The sequence below is a fragment of the Stegodyphus dumicola genome, chromosome 6, assembly GCF_044657685.1.
Source record: "Stegodyphus dumicola isolate Sdum_Otavi_A_Nest chromosome 6, ASM4465768v1".
NCBI classification, from domain to species: Eukaryota; Metazoa; Arthropoda; class Arachnida; order Araneae; family Eresidae; genus Stegodyphus; species Stegodyphus dumicola.
The window spans coordinates 19,218,523-19,235,651 of NC_140773.1; the positions used below are offsets into that span (position 1 = coordinate 19,218,523).

General features: G+C 32.2%; 2 protein-coding genes across 2 annotated transcripts in view; one reads left to right on the plus strand and one right to left on the minus strand.

The window, feature by feature from the left end:
* The window catches only part of LOC118184078 (uncharacterized), a 358,399-nt gene extending 344,588 nt beyond the window's left edge, over positions 1-13,811 (plus strand). The window contains exon 7 of the mRNA XM_085818163.1: positions 8,823-13,811. Coding sequence (XP_085674289.1) covers positions 8,823-9,828 — 1,006 coding nt within the window. The 3' untranslated portion in view covers positions 9,829-13,811. The remainder of the gene's footprint in view (positions 1-8,822) is intronic.
* LOC118184074 (uncharacterized) lies at positions 1,664-3,178 on the minus strand. The gene is made up of 2 exons (XM_035353719.2): positions 2,916-3,178; positions 1,664-2,139 (listed from the first exon to the last, which is right to left on the minus strand). Exons 1-2 carry the CDS (start codon positions 3,033-3,035, stop codon positions 1,798-1,800), a joined length of 462 nt encoding a protein of 153 aa, XP_035209610.2. The 5' UTR covers positions 3,036-3,178; the 3' UTR covers positions 1,664-1,797.
* Positions 13,812-17,129: the final 3,318 nt, after the last annotated feature.

Here is a 17,129-nt window from a genome sequence, read left to right on the forward strand (position 1 = left end):
CTTAAAAAACAAGATGTTTAGAAAAATGATCTAGAATAATGAGATCATGTCCACAATTTCGTACAGGACAACCAATATACACGGAAAAAAGTCATTTGGATATTTAGGTATTCTGATAGCTTTAAATGGAGCCTGTTTAGGAGTGAAAGATTTGTATTTGTTACGTAAATGATATGGGAGAACAAAATTCTTTGTGTCATTATACATACCCTTCTAAAAGAATCTTTCAATAAGATTTCATACGTTTTCTGAACTCCAAGATGGGATATATGAAAAATTTCTCATTTTCACAGAATTTCAGTGCTAGTGGGACAACAACTAATTCAGCATTAGGCTCTAGTGTAGAATTGGGTGCCCCTTCGATTGGCGACATTTTTTTAAAAAGTTTGGTGATGAAACCTCACTTCTGGTTACCACGATAGTTTTAACTTTGTTTTAGCTTCCCGATTTTATTTAAATGAAAATAGATTGATGTGTACATGGACATATTTAAAGCAGTGTGCCTTGCCTAGGTTGTGCAATTCTAGGATGTTTTTTTTTAGTAAAAACAGATGGGATTTTTAAGTAAAACATGGACACAGATCTTGTGCAATTCTTTGACTTCTTATTTTGATTTTGTGTAGCGGCCATCGTGAAATTGTGCCTTCCTGGTGCCGATCTTGGCGTCAAAAAAGAATCGCCAATAAACAAGGGGCATACAATTGTAAACTTTTACCCAGCATTATTTCATTTATTCAAAACAAACATAAGAAGCTTATTGAATCATTTATGAAGAAATTATGTACTTTTGCTGAATTAAGCAAGGCAGGATTTTTCAAAATGTTGGTAATTTCTGAAGTACATGGATCAGAAATTTGCTGAGCAAGATTGCTGATTCACCTGGATCTAAAGTGAATTTGTGTTTCAAACAAGCATTGCAATCTAATGATATAGTATAACAATTAGCATTTGCATAACATTAGCCATACTAATTAAAGGTACATAAAAATTATTAAATTCAGGTATTGCATCTTTAGTACATATTAACACATCATGTTTGGATAAAAACATACAAACCAGCAAGACAAACAATATACACTGGCTGAAAAATTAAAATTGGACCAGTTAGCACCCAATTATTTAGACATGGGAACAAAATACCGTTATTAAATCAAAACAATGAGAAAGCAAGAAATATTATCTATAAAATAATATACAATTAATATCATTGCTTATAAGGTATTACACACACTGACCAATGAATTAGAAATGCAAGATCAATATTTTATTGGATCACAGTGCATATTACCCTAGGAAGAAATTGACAGATGCATATTACCCTACGAGGAAATTGACAGATGCATATTACCCTACGAGGAGAAAATTTTTGATTGAGAACATGTTTTTGATTGAAAAATAATCCTTCTAAGACACTACAGACAAGTATCATCTCTGACAATTTCCCTAATTAAAAAAAAAAAAAAAAAAACCATCTATTCATAGCTCAAAAATTCAGAAAAGATAACGTAGAAATCTGAAAAAAATAACAATAAATAAGTGAAGAATAACTTACACATGAAAAAAAAAAAAAAAAAAAAAAAAGCAATGAATGTGTAGCACAATAGTACCAAGTTTGACGTGCAATACTGAAATTATAAAAATGTCAAAACAAAACTAACCTTTACAGTCATATCTTTATCAATTATAACCCTTTTTCACACATGTAATTAGTTGCCCATCGAGCACATACAATGAATTCAACTACAGAATTTACAGTCCACAAACAATGCGGTTTGGAAATCTTCTGCAGACTTTCAGTCAACAGTGGAAATGTAAAATCCTTTTTAGTAGCGGCAACATTATCTGCAACCAATGGAGCATTCTTTTCACAGGCACATTTCTTGCAGCAGGTGTTTTTCTTTTACGTGACGGTTTGGATAAATATAAAGGCAGATTTGGAAAGACTGAGGGTATTGCTCCTTCTTGGAGTCTAGGGCGGCCCATTTCCAACTTGAATATTGTCCCATCGAACAATTTCATCTCGTAAAATTGTTTTATATCACTTTCTGCAAAATGATGCTCGCATACAACATCCTTCTCTGAAAGTATTTGGTCGGCCCGAGGAATTGCATGTGTCCATTTGTCTAGCAGCACAGGATCCTGTAAAATATATTTCAACAAGTATGTATAAATATCAGAATTCAGTTACATACAAAATTAAAATACTCATGTTGTATGCAATTTTTTTAACGTGACTTTGATGCAAATTTAATATTTAATGATTAAAATTTAATTTGAAAATAGTAATGGCAAATTAAAATTTAATTGCAGCACTAACGCTTGAATAGTTTTACACATTCAAATTTAAAATCCTTGTGCATAATGGTTCTCACTGTGCAGTGTATCAAGATTTAAATCTTAATTTTTAACAGCCATTCAATTATGTGGCATGATTTTATAATATTCATAACTTATTTAATATGCTGAATTTATCTCATGGAAAATCAATTTTTCATTACACTTATCTGCTGTTATGTTTTCACTCAACCATGCAAGTGAAGTTAATTTTAAGCAGCATAGTGTTCATTTCCATTTATTATAAAAACCTACTTCAAACGGAAAAGAAGGGGAAATGAGTTAATCTTCTTTTCTGTAAATGAAATAAAGAGGCAAATATTCCATCATTCTTGCATAATTCCAGAAATTTATTTAACTTTAAAAATCTCAGGATTGCCTGCTTTCATGCACGAAATGCAAATGCACATAAGTTATGTGAAATATTTAACTAATTTCCAATTTAAAGTTCTGTGAAATATTTAACTAATTTCCAGTCTATTACTTTTTAAATACCCTCTTATTTACTAGCAATCCAGACGTTCTGTAAAGTTATATAAATTCGTCTGACTGTGATCAGACATGATATAAATGTTGCTCACCTTTGGAGCTCTAAATATACTTGGATTCTTGATTTCCAAGCTTTTATTCTTCTGCCTAACAGATGTATAACCACTGTTGTATCCGGGGACGAAGCAGGTTGCATTACAAGAATTACTCATACTGGAAATTGATATCAAATCAATATTTTCTGTATTGCTGCCTATGGCAAATCCTACGAAAAGTAGAACAGCTAACGATTGCAGCGCCCTCTATAAATAATGCGACAAAAGTGGACCATTTTTGGAAAAAGTTGTAATACCAGTTTCCCCTCCTTGTTCATACTCCGTGGTACCCAGTTAACTTCTTTTGAAAAAATACATAATCCTTTTTAGCCTAAAGAATCAGTTTGCCCAGAAGGGCTATTAATTTCGTTTTATTTCGTTTTAGCATTTTGCGTTGGTCCACTATAGACGGCGCTTCACTTTTCAAATTCTTGCTACCAAATATTAGAGCCTTGCATTATATATAAGAAATTAAATGATGAAGAGTCTGCATAAATGTATGCATGTTTGTCGCACTGTGAAAAAACAACAGTACCCAGAGACATCAAATTCTAAATAACGCAGTCCTCCATTCAAATATAGTCGTCTAAAAGCCCAAATTTAGAATATGTTTTATTATCTATTTCATATTCTGTAAAACTTTAACAAATTTTTGATTAACAAATTCAACGATTTCAAAACGAGCGATGGCAACAATGTGCGGAAGGGGAGGGGGAAAAGACATCTTAATCTCCAGATTAAGACTCTGTAGAGAAACTCTGTATCGGAGTTCTAAAGACATCCTCTTTTTAAACTGTTTTATGATATTGCTGTTGAATTGAATTTTATGGTTTAAATGCGAAGAACATGATATTTAATACAGGGTTATTCAAAAAGAAAGAGCAGGTTTCAAACATTTATTTCTTCCAAACTACAAAAGATAGAAACATGATTCTAACGTTCATGGATAGAGAAAAGTTTGCAATTATGGTATGCATTCAATGTATGCATTCAGTAACTGCAGTTTGTATGGCCATGTGCAGACGATGTTTTAGAACTCGCTATACCGTTGGTTGAAGAATTTTAAGCTCTTTGCTTGTTCGCGATGTGGATTTCTTTGGGATCCTTTCGTAAAGTGTGCCAAATACGCTCGACATTCTTGTTCGATGTGCGTGGACGTCCCGTGCTTTTCCCTTTGCAGATGCAACCATCTTCTACGGATTTTCGATGCCACTCGTAAATTTGCTTATGACGCGGTGGTTGTTTATTAAATTGACGGCGAAATGCTCGCTGAACTGGAACAATGGACTCTAGTTTTGCCAACTGTAGAACATAAAAAGACTTCTGGAGTGGTGTTGCCGCCATTTCATTACAGACTACCAACCGGCAAATAATACCAGAACAAACAACAGCGCCAATGCGGCCATGATTGGAACTTTTACCCGTAATAAATTGTACACTTTTCTCTATCCATTAAACGTTAGAATCATGTTTCTATCTTTTGTAGTTTGGAAGAAATACATGTTTCAATCTGCTCTTTCTTTTTGAATAACCGTGTATAGGTAACACACAAAACGTTAAAAAAACGGCGGTTTGGGCATGACATAAAATCTGAAAGCTTTCAGATTTTTTATTACTTTTTTTAAATACAGTAAGACCCCGCTTAACGCTGTTTCGTTTAGCGCTGTTTCGGTTTAGCGCTCTTTTATTTCAAACCGGGGATTCCACGAAATCGCTCGCAGCATACGGGGATTCCCCGAAATATTATGCAGCGATAGGTTTCAAATACATATCTGAAAGAGTGTACTTGTATTTCTTGTTTGGTGCGGTATTGTACAGACATATTTTGAAGGGGTAAATGTGGAAGATGTCGAAGAAATAATTCAAGAAGCAGCGGCTAGTCTTTCTAATGATGAGCTCAAGGAATTAACTGAACAAGAAGAAAACAAAAATGTTGACAGCAGTGATTAAGAAGAAGAGCAGAAAGAACTTTCGATGGCGTTTGTAAAAAGGAGTTTGTCTACCATAACTGAAATAATGGATCAATTCATTGAAAATGATCCGAATTTTGACAGGAGCTCAAAAGTAAGGCGTGGTGTTAGAGATGCTCTATCCGTTTATGAAGAACTTTTAAGAGAACAACGCAAAAGAAAAAGGCAAACAACATTAGATGATTTTGTCACAAAAAGGCAGAACACTGAAAACGCGGAAGGCTAACTAAATATGACTGACTGAGAATTTTATTTGTTTTTTTTTTTTTTTTTTTTTTTTTAAGAATATTCGTTTTGTTATTCATATTTTGTTTTTATTTTTGCAAGAAATAATAATGTGGTATTAATTTGGGCTTTAAGAAATAAATGTTTGGTTTTATTTTTATTAAAAAAACATACTTTTTAAATTTAATACCTAACTAATTTCCTAGCCATCTTCCCCTAACCCCAATATTTACATGTAAAGATAGCCTCGTTTAGCGCTGTTTCGCATTACGCTCTACTTTGATGGAACGTATTCCCCGCGTTAAGCGGGGTCTTCCTGTATGTCGTTAGTTTTTATTGTTGTTTTTCATCATACGTATGTGCAAAGTATTTCCAAAGATTGCATGACTAAATAGTTGTTTAACTGTTGGTTAAAGATTCATAATTCTAGCGCGAGAAATGAAGCAAGCTTTCGGATTATGAAAGATTTGATCCGTGAATCCTTGTAGTAAAAATGTGCAAAATTTAAATTTTTGTATGGGCTCTTTTACTAAAAGTTCCAGTTAGTAAGTTGCGCCTCATGTTATTTAATTCCTTTTGAGGCAAGACTAGCTTATGACATTCAGAATTGAAGCTAAGCATATTGTCAAAATTATATAAGTGAAACCACTACCACGCTGTAAAAACGCACATATTAAGTCACATATATACCTAAACCTCACTGCATGCGGAATTTTGATTCGTGCATTTCTGCAGAGAGTAATTTGAAATACTTTTTCTAAACTTATGCTTTTCTAACATTAAAGTTACATTTAAGAAATTTGCGTTTGAAAATTTAACATTCATAATTATCTTGAGCAATAATTTGATACTATTCCAAAAAATTAAAGCTAATTATACCTCAAGCAATTTTGTTTATATCAACAATGGATACTTTTTCATTTCTTTTCCCTGATTGATTCAGCTGGGGATGACATATTTTTATTCACCATTTTTTCTACGACTTCTGCGTAAAAATTTTAATTTCGAATATTTTTTACTAAAACATATAATGTGATCAAAATTGTTGTACTCTAAAGTACTGCTTTATTTGGATAATTTCATTAGCTGGAAGCGTGAGTCTCTACGAGTAACCATTCAAGATACATTTAAATGTGTAGCAGTTTCGAAATACTTTTGTAACTACAAATAATTTCCTATCACCCATATTCATTTAAAACCAGGAAATATGTCTGTAGTAGCTATTTGTCCTGTTTTCATTTACATGACGCTTATTAGGTATTTTCCTCCTCCTTTCTGAAAGGCCCACCAGCGAGTCTGGGGGTCGAACCCCGACGAACGGTCTGGCTGAATGGGTGTTTTCGTGGCTTTCCTCATGTGTAACTCTAGTTTCCTTAGAAAGACTCCAAGAATGCATCAATTCTTTTAGGCAGATAGCCTTCGAGTGTTTTACCGTAATTAACCCTTTCCGGCATGCTACCTTTTAAAGTCGGAGTTTTGATTTAAAAAAAAAAGGTAGGCAGTCTAATTAGGCCTAGAGGAATACACAAGTAAAATTTTACGAAGATAGCACTTAGCGTTTTAATTCTCTGTGTGAGCCCAAAGTGACACATTGAATAGAGCTTCGAATAGAGTGCTGAAACTAGCATTGTTGTCAATGAACTGACCGATGAGATGCGAAGAAACAAAGAATACAGACTCCCAGTTGTCCTAGATTATCGGTGAGCCCGGTCTGGGCACACCTAGGGTTCGCCGTTTGATTTTAAGCAAGATTTCAAGGTAAAAATGTAAAACTAATATAGAATAAGAAGATAAGCATACAGCCAAAAATCTAACATAGAAATTTCTTTTCAAACAATTCCTTTTATATTCTAAAAAAATTGGAAGATTTCTTTGAAAAATGAGGGTCTTAAAAAACTAAACATGGCTAAAATACATGGACTGGTTTGTGTTGAGCTGCCATCTACTATAAATAAAGAAGGTTCAGAATAACCTATATCAACCTATAAATCCTTTTTCATTCAATTTTTCTGTGCGTACAAAAGGAAATTTTTAGGTGTGTCCAGACCGGACACACTGTGCCGCAAAGGGTTAAACAGACTCTCGTCAAAAATATATATCTATAATTTTTTTAATATTTATAATATAACGAACATAAAAATATGTAACATTTTTTATTGAAAGAAAATTAAATACATTTCCACAGCAAAAGCTATTTTTACTTCAGCAGTAAATAAAACAGGACAAAATCAGAATTTAAAAGATGACAAGAGATGTGTATTAAGGAAAAATATTGAAACAAAATTTAAAATTTTAAAGATAATTTAATATGAGACATTTCAGTTATAGAACAAAAACAGAAAGCTTTGTGATGAATTTAAAAATCTTCTGCTTAAATTTTTATTTAAATAAAATTTACTATTTTTTTGCATTTAATTTGTTTGAGTTTAATTCTATTACCTGGTTTCTCAAAATATCCTTATTTCCCCCCGCCAAGCTTTTGAAAATTCCGTTCACGTTTCCTTCCAAAGAACTGATTCATAAATTTTAAAGTAAAAATTCACCAGGTGATGCAATATTTAATAAATGAGGTATATTATGGACGAGCTTGTGTTTATAAATAGACTGTAGTGACATTAGGTTGCATCGAAATAAGGAAATTGAAGAAATCCGCAGTGTTGGTTTATTTAACCCTTTGCGGCACAGTGTGTCCGGTGTGGACACACCTAAAACTTTCCTTCGGTACGCACAGAAAAATTGAATGAAAAAGGATTTATAGGTTAATATAGGCTATTCTGAACCTTCTTTATTTATAGTAGATGGCAGCTCAGCACAAGCCAGTCCATATATTTTACCCATGTTTAGTTTTTTAAGACCTTCATTTTTCAAAGAAATCTTCCAGATTTTTTTTAGGGTACAAAAGGAATTGTTTGAAAAGAAATTTCTATGTTATTTTTTTTTGGCTGTATGCTAATCTTCTTATTCTATATTAGTTTTAAATTTTTACCTTGAAATCTTGCCTAAAATCAAAGGGCGAACCCTAGGTGTGCCCAGACCGGGCTCACCGATAATCTAGGACAACTAAGAGTCTGTATTCTTTGTTTCTCCACATCTCACCGGTCAGTTTATTGACAACAATGCTCGTTTCAGGAGCTCTATTCAATCAATGTGCCACTTTGGGCACACCCACAGAATTAAAACGATAAGTGCTATCTTCACAAAATTTTATTTGTGTATTCCTCTAGGCCTAATTAGACTGCCTACCTTTTTTTTTTTTTTTTTTTTTTTTTTTTTTTTTAAATCAAAACTCCGACTTTAAAAGGTAGCCTGCCGGAAAGGATTATCGATATATTTTTAAATCATTACTAACTGATACTCTAATTAGTCGAAAAGTTTTTTTATAAAATACCCATTGTTGGGTAGTGTATCATTGTTAGGAAAAGCTGAAAATATACTTTTATTAAGTTAAAGCTGAAAATAATATTGAGAGTTCAGTGATAGAAGAGCAAAAGCTCTCTTTCGTAACACTTTTCAAATATATCATGGAAGAAAATGAATACTAGAGCACAAATAAACCATTCTATTACATAACAGAATGCGCGATACTGAGTTTGCTTCAAGTTTTGTTGTTTATCTGTTCCATCTGTAAACTTCTTGAAATTTCAGATTTTTTCATGCAAATACATGTTAATTACGATATTATTTAAATGTATTTTATTATTTATAACAGGTATGAATCTCCGTTCAGTCCATTTACATCCAGGAGAAAGACCCAGTCGCTGCTAATGGCTAGTGACAAATATGCTGATAATGTCCAGGATAAAAATTCCAGTCATAATAATACAAACACTATGCCATACCATTCTACCAACATCATCAGATCTCCCCCAACGACTAAGAAACTGCCTTCGTTTACGCCAGTGGAAAAGAAAGTGGAATCATCCGCTGGATGGAGAAGACCAACATCACTGATGTCAAATCTAACACAAGTTACCTCTCTAGATGAACCTTTGAAGCAACCGCCTGTTCGTGTTATACCTCGTTTAACTTCCAAACCAAGAGAAATAGCGAGTGTTCCTCCCTCTAAGCCGCTCCCAATGAACCATACAACAACATCAAAGACGATTGTTGATGAGTTTAAAACTTCTGAAACCATAACTAAAACTTTTCCAGCTAATGGAAAAGAAATCAGGTTGGGAACTACTGTTGATGTTGAAATCAGTGTGGGCAACAATCAAAACCCACAGAACAAGAAAACTTTGCTGACAACTGACCTGGACAGTCCAATTAAAAGTGACTTATTGAAGATTGCCACATCGTGGAATCATTCAATTAAAAGTAATAACACAAAAATGTCATCCGAGGAGTTTAACAAATCTAGCACAGGGATCCCTAAATTAACAACTACAACGAATATCACTACAAGTCTCAGCCGTGGGCCCATAAAAGAAAATCAACGAACTGAAAAGATTGCTGAAACATCACCAAAATCTAATTTAAAGAATGGTTCAGTAATTAAACAAAATACCTTTTTGGACTGCAGTACAGGTAGAGATTCTCCAAGTAAAGAAACAGTTTGCAGCAGTTCCCCCAGATCAACATTGACAGCGGACGCAAAATCGGAATTCTTTTCTGAATCACCAAATTCTACGACAGAAGTTCACGTTTCTAAGGATGACAGTGGATTTTCATCTTCAGCTTCCACTTCGAGACCAATGAGTGTCAGTCCATGCTGAAACAACGTTTTCCTTCCAAAGGACTTCGCACATGCGACTAAATTTACCGGTGCATCTTTTTTTGTAAATTGCTGTTATGTCCGGCACCAAATGAGAAAAGTGTGCTGAGAGATAACATTATATTGAGCCATATCTGATTAAAAATAAGGAATAATGCTTATTTTAGTCATTTACTCTGCCATTTATGTAATCTTTCTTTTTGAAACTGTAGGTGTTTTGAGGGAAACGAATTTTTCGACTTTTAACTGCCAATCTGTAACGTTTACACTTAATGTTTCCATTGAAGAATGTAATTTCTACCTTAGTTTTTGATCGTATTTTTTCTTATTCGTATTTGGATGACAAAAATAACACATAAGCCAGTAAAATACATTAAAATTAAGTACTGAGGGAAAATACTGTTATATTTGCAATTTTCAAATTAAATTTTAGAGTATAAGACTGCTTAGTCTAATGTTATTGTTCTATATTCCATTCAGTTATTGTATATATGTGTTTCTACTACGTATAAATTCTGTGAACTGTAGCTTCAGTCAGAAATGTTTTTGTAAGCAATTTTATGTATTTTGTTTTCCATTGAAGATATCCCAAGTTTCTAACATATGATACTTTTAAGGTATCTCCTCATCCATTTACATAAAAACGCACATTAATTGTTCATTATTGAACAAATATCATCATTCTGAAGGTTCTTAAAAAGGCAAACATTGGTTGTTATTTCCAATTTAATTTTGCTTTACCGTGAATGTATAAAAGTCGTGAATTTTAAGTGTCTTTGTAAATGGATGAAATGTGCCTTAGTAGTTTTATTAATATCGTATTTGAATTTGTACTGAAACTGATGTACTATTTGCTTATAAGTCTTTCTATTGTTCTTTTGCCTTTTTTTATTTCCGTTGGGCAACTTACTGAAAGAAAGAAAAAAAAAAAAAAAAAAAAACGTATCTAATGGCCTGTTAACAGTGGTATCAGTTTGAAACACCAGTTCTTGTTACTAGGTTGATGCCATGTGTCCTGAGTCAAATTTAAGAAATATCTTATTATCACGTGATTTAAAGTTTTACTTCTTCGCAAGAAGTTGTTTCATTATAATTTCAAAGTAAAAAAATTATGAAACTTTGTGAATAATAACGCTATTTCCATAACATGGAAAAAATTTATTTTAAGCAAGATATTTTTAGGCAGAAAAATTTGGAATAAACAAACGTATACAATACCAAGTCTTAATTTGATTGTAACACTTTGAGGTTAATTTTTATTTATATTAGTTGTTCCTCTTCAAAGGCATACTACTAATAGTATTTCCTAAACTTGTAATTTAAATTACATAGCAACATTTACTGCACCGTACTTTCCGCATTAAAAAAATGAAATAAGAATATGTCTTTCAAATTGGATTATTTATCATTTATTATCAACAAATTAATATTATTTATTATTAATCAGATTTCATTTAGTAAATTTTACTTCTGTTAGAATTTTAGAATCAACATGAAATTTTATAATTTAACAAATTTTTAACACCTCAATCATGAGGCGATAAAAAGTTAGAAAATCAGAAAAAAAAAAATAAGATAAGCAATTTAAAAAAAAAAAAAAAGATGAGAGCAGCTTATTTCCATAAAAGAAAAATTGCATGCTGTTTTTTAGTTTGAAATAAAACGGCAACTCTAGTTATATGCAAAAATTTAAAGGGGGAAAAGTTGTTTTTTTTTTTTTTTTTTTTTTTTTGCGTTTGCATAGACAAGTTTAACTGATTTGCAAGTTTGAAATTAAATGTTTATTAATTAAAAGAGCTTAAAGATATAATAGTAAAAATAACCATGTTTTATAATAAACTTGAGATTTAAATGATAAAATTAGCGCTAATGACAATGCTACACTCATTCTTTTTCTTATCGAAGTAAATTATTGTCCTAGAATCACTAAAAATTTAGTAAAATAGATTTTTAGGTGATTGTTTTTATTTGCTTATCTGGGCAAAGAAAGCAAAGGGCTGTTATCGTAATATTTGGTTTCAAATTAAATAATACATGAAATTATCAGTTTTTTTAAATAAAATTCACACGTCGCTGTGATAAGATAATGTCTCCTACAATTTTGCTTAGATGTATAAGTAAAAGCAAATCATTGCTTCTGATAAATTAAAAACAATGGTAAAAGTTTACAATTGGGTGTCCCTTGTTTATCTGGCGATTATCTTTTGAAGCCAAGTTCGACACCAGGAAGTGTAATGGCAAACCGCACATTGAGTTGATCAATGTTAAACGAATTTCGCTTACTGCGCATGCCCAAAAGAGAATTTGGCGCAATTTAAAAAGAAGATAAATACGGTATATGGTTGATATTGTTATCTTGGGCGTAAACAGTTCGAGGATTTAAAACGCGTCAGGTTGTAAGCTGCTTCATTACTTGGAGTGTAAATGTCGATTGTAAACTACCAAATTTTCTTTTAAAAAGAATTACAAAACAGGAAATATTACAAGATATATTAGCTGATTATACTTCTGAGGAATAAAAACAATTAGTATTTAGCATACGTTCCATTCGTATATACTTTAACAAATTAAGGATTAAATCTAGTTTAAATTGCTGAATTAAAGGTCAAATAAATTATTATAAGTAAATGAAATAGACTGTTGCAATTGTAAACAGTTGATAAGACCTACATGACGAACAGGCTTCTGTAGGATTGCGTATGCTTAGTCGTCAGTATTTTCTCTCACTTCAGGGTATGTCATTGAGCATGCGCAGTAAGCGAAATTCGTTAACATTGATCAACGCAATGTGCGGTTTGCCATTAAGCCACCAGGAAAGATTTCACTTAAAAATAAAATCAGGAAGCTAAAACCAAGTAAAACTGTTATGGTAACCAGAAATGGGGGTTTCATCGCCAAAACTGAACAAAATTTGTCGCCAATCGAAGGAGCACCCAATTCTACGCTACAATCAAAACAATTTTCATGGGTAATCAAATTCTAAAACAGGAAACGGGCAAAAACAGGTATTGTTGATTAACATTCTTAGTTGATTGTAACTAAATCCTGCGCGGAATAAGGCCCCCTAATTAAATATTTTGGTGAATATCATTCTTCATAACTGAAACCACTGTCGCCCTAATTAAGTAAGGGGGAAATAGGATGAAGCCATGTGTCCTAAGAAGTCACGTGGTGGCCATCTGAACGGGTCATGTGCCATCTTTTAAAGAAAAGTAATCAGCGTTAAAGCACGAGTTACAAAAAACTTGTTTCATTCGTATTTTTTTATCGTAACTAACTACCTTATCTTGAATATGTCAATAATTTTTTAGAAAACGTTTAAGAAATTGGAGAGTGTTAAAAAGTATATAAATATATGGAAAATTAATAGCTTAAATTTCGAAGTACTGCTTTCTACTATTTCCTGATATCACAAGATTGGAGTGTTTTAAGTCATAACACATTTCATTTGTAGCAGTCATACGTGAAAGTAATTTAACTCCAATCAAGAAGTTTTTATAGTTCGTATATAAACCGAAATTAATATATTTATTTTATTCCCATTTAAATTTAATTTCATAAAGCAGTGTGAAATACATAAAAGTTTTTTAAACATTTTATTTTGAATATAGTTTTAAAGGTAATTTTTAGCATTATTGCTTTCCAAATACTAATTTTTACGAAATATTTTTAACTAGTCCAATTTAAAGTGCTTGTAATATTAAAATCGCATATCTTAGACAAGGAATGAAACACATATTATGTATGTTAACATGTGTTTGTAACGCTGATTGTCTTTTCTTCTAAGTGCCATTATAGACAAGCTGTTTCGTTCTTCTATTAAAACGATAGAAGTCACGTAAACACCTGTCTCATAAAACATCTACATCAGTATAACTATGCAACATGTATTCTGTTCTCCACTTCATTTCACGTTTTGTCTTCAAACGTTTTTATGTACCATGCATTTTTGTTAGAAATAAAAGCAATCTTTTCGCTGTTTTATTTGTACTTCTCTGACAACTTATTCATTCCTATTCACTCACTCATAAACACAATTCTTACTTTTTCTCGTAAAGTTCAAATTTACTGTTAAACGTGTAATATAATAATAAATCAAATATATGTGGAGATAATAAATCAAATGCGTTAATGAATCAAGTGTTTAAAATGAAAAAAATTATCAAATGTACAGTTATAAAAAATAGTATGGAGTTTAATTGTTTTTGCGATAATAAAAACCTTTTTTCATAGATATGTAATTATATACACATATAGAATATTAAGAGAATTCCACAGATTCAGAGAGAGATATATTATAGACCACAGTACCTGTAGTAGGGGGTTGCCAAAAATTTAGCAGTTTTGACATTTGTTTAACTTATTATAATAATTTTACAATTACCAAATATTTTTACATAATATATCTGAAAATAGATAAAGATAAGACAATACAGATAAAGAAAAAACGTAAATGCTTCGAAGCATTTTTTTTATAGTAGAAACTTTGGTTTTATTTTTTAAATTTGACCTAAAACTGCAATAGTGTATTACAGTATAAGTAAACTCACGCGTGTGACGGATTTCGCAATGCTTATGGCGTCCCTCAAAATTTTCTTAAATATTAGGTGGTCCCCACACCAAAAAGTTTAAGAAACCCTGTTATAGACTAATGATCTCAAACTCAAATTTTATACTTGCCGAATTCATGATCTAAAAGCAAATGTCGGACCGGTTTTTTTTTTTTTTTTTTTTTTACTATTTTTTTAATTAATTTAATATTATTGAATACTGAATTTTTTACTAAACTGTATAAGGTACTTCTCGTACCTTCCTAGCGTGTCTTCGTGGTGTAGTGGTTCTGCACGCTGGGTCAGTATCCAGAGGTCCGTGGTTCGATACCCGGGGAAAGCAATTGCTCATTTTTCACCTTTCCTGCTTCCAAAAAATGCCTAATGTCTCTACAGTGGTGCCCGAACTAAGAGGGTGGTAGATGGTGATTTCTTCCCACCCAGGATTTGGCGATTGAGTCCCTTAAAAACCGCAGTCTCCCTTTAAAAAGGGGGAGTATATAAGGTATTTCTCCCGCCTTCCTAGCGTGCCTTCGTGGTTAGTGGTTCTGCACCCTGGGCCGGTATCCAGAGGTCCGCGGTTCGATTCCCGACGAAGGCGATTGCTCATTTTTCACCTTTCCTGCTTCCTGCTTTGCTAGACTGCCCTTCTGGTCAGTAAACATTAAAAGTATGAGACTAATATGTCACCGCGGGAATGGTTGCGACGCCAAAATTCAGAAAAATATAAATACGAAAAAAACATGCTGCAGAGAAAGCCACTCAATACACTTTAAATCGATTTGGAATGGGAGGTTATAAATCTTTCTTTCCCCCTATTTCAGTACCAATAGAAAACTATAAGGAATAAAAATGTCAAAGATGTTTAAATTTCAAGGAAAGAAAGCAGTAAACATCGGGATTTTGGGAATAAAATCAGATGCTGAAAAAAAAAAAAGTAAACATTCCAAAGATGCTATAGATTGTAATCTTTTAACTCTTTGAAAACCGAAGCTTTCCCTAACCTGCATATTAATATACCGAATCGCCTGAAATGATCTTCGAGAGTCACAGCAATTTCATCCCCTCCTCATCCATTAACGCACAAAGAAGAGTGAAGATTTCAAATGACATCTTTTCTATTTCTAACAAAAAGAGATAAGGAATCGCAAATAAATCTTTTTAGGACAAGCTGTCTGCAAAAAACTGATACAACGCATTTGGGGAAACTGCACCTGCTACTGTATACCTTAGGGGAAGGAAGAAAACAATATCGGAATTTCGGCCGTTTCGGGCGGTTGTGGTCATTTGAGTGAAAGGCCGTCTGGGGCGTTGTGGTCTTCAAAGAGTTGAATACCATTGGCATGGCTAGATAGAGTAAATTGAAAGCGAGGGCAGCCAGATAGGTTGTATATCACAGGATAGTGGAACAGGAAAGACTAATTGAATGAATTAGATCAGCAGTTCTCAACCTTTTGACTAAACTAAACAAAAACGGGAAAACTTTAGGGCCACGACTACATTTTACAATGATTATTTTTCAATTTCTCAATAGAAATATTAAAAAAAATATTTTGCGATTTGCACAACTTTTTGGTTATTTGTATTAAATATGCACACATAAAAATATTAGACTAAAACTTGGTTAATATTTTAATAATCAAAATTTAAGTTGGAATACTTTAGCTCTAAAAATTATTGCGAAATTTAGGCCTGTTTAAGAGGGATCAGTTTCATTATTGGCTGGTCATATTTAACTTAGCTTTAACCGTAAATTAGGATCCACTTTTAATTTTGTTCTGTATATATATATATATATATATATATATATATATTTTTTTTTTCCAAATATAACTTGGAAGAAAATCCTTGTTTACACAAATAGGTTGCGCAAAAAGGAAATGAAAATTTAATAGCTTTATTTGAAATGACTTTTTCCTTTTTTTCAATTCAGCCTAAAGTTAACATATGTGTTATTTTTGAAATCTTCAGTTAGAGTTCAATCACAGAAAATTTCTATCAATTGTTCTTTTTTCTTCACGAGATTTTTGAGTTTAATATTTAAAAATACTTTGTTTCTTTGTAAAATCACCTATTTTTTTCTTGCGGACCACCGGTTGAGAATCTCTGAATTAGATGGTTTGGAGAGCGCATTGAAGTATCTTGTGGTAATAAAATATCATTTCGATATGAATAAGAGAGAAAAATACCGTTTTCTTGAAAGAAGTAGAAGAAATTTAAGAGTGAAGCATATAGAGTCAAACTATTTTTTTGAAAATGTCATATACGTGGGCTAAATTAGATTGAGCAATGTGACTCGTTTTCTTTAGTTTCATAAATGGAAATACTTTCTTTCAGTAACCAATATCATCTGAATCATAATCGAATCATTTGTTTTAAAGTTTCGACATTACATTGTTGCGTGCGTACGGGTTCGTAATAGATTGAGTGCACAAGTCTGATGAAAACTTAATAAAATTTATTCTTATCACAAGAAATAAAGCAAAATGCTGAAATTTTTACTCACAGATATTCGTACAATACAACATCACAATATCACACAGTAGTTATATTTTAAACTACTAAAACGTTAAATAGAACACAAGTCAAAGCGCAGAGAAAGCTAATCCGATCTCAAAATTACAGCAGCTAAGTAAACAAAAACAACTTAGTTAACAACAACTTAGTAAACAACAACAACTTAGTAAACAACAACTTAGTAAACAACTTAACTGATATGTTTTTATCCGGCTTTTTTAAGTTTTTTAATCGT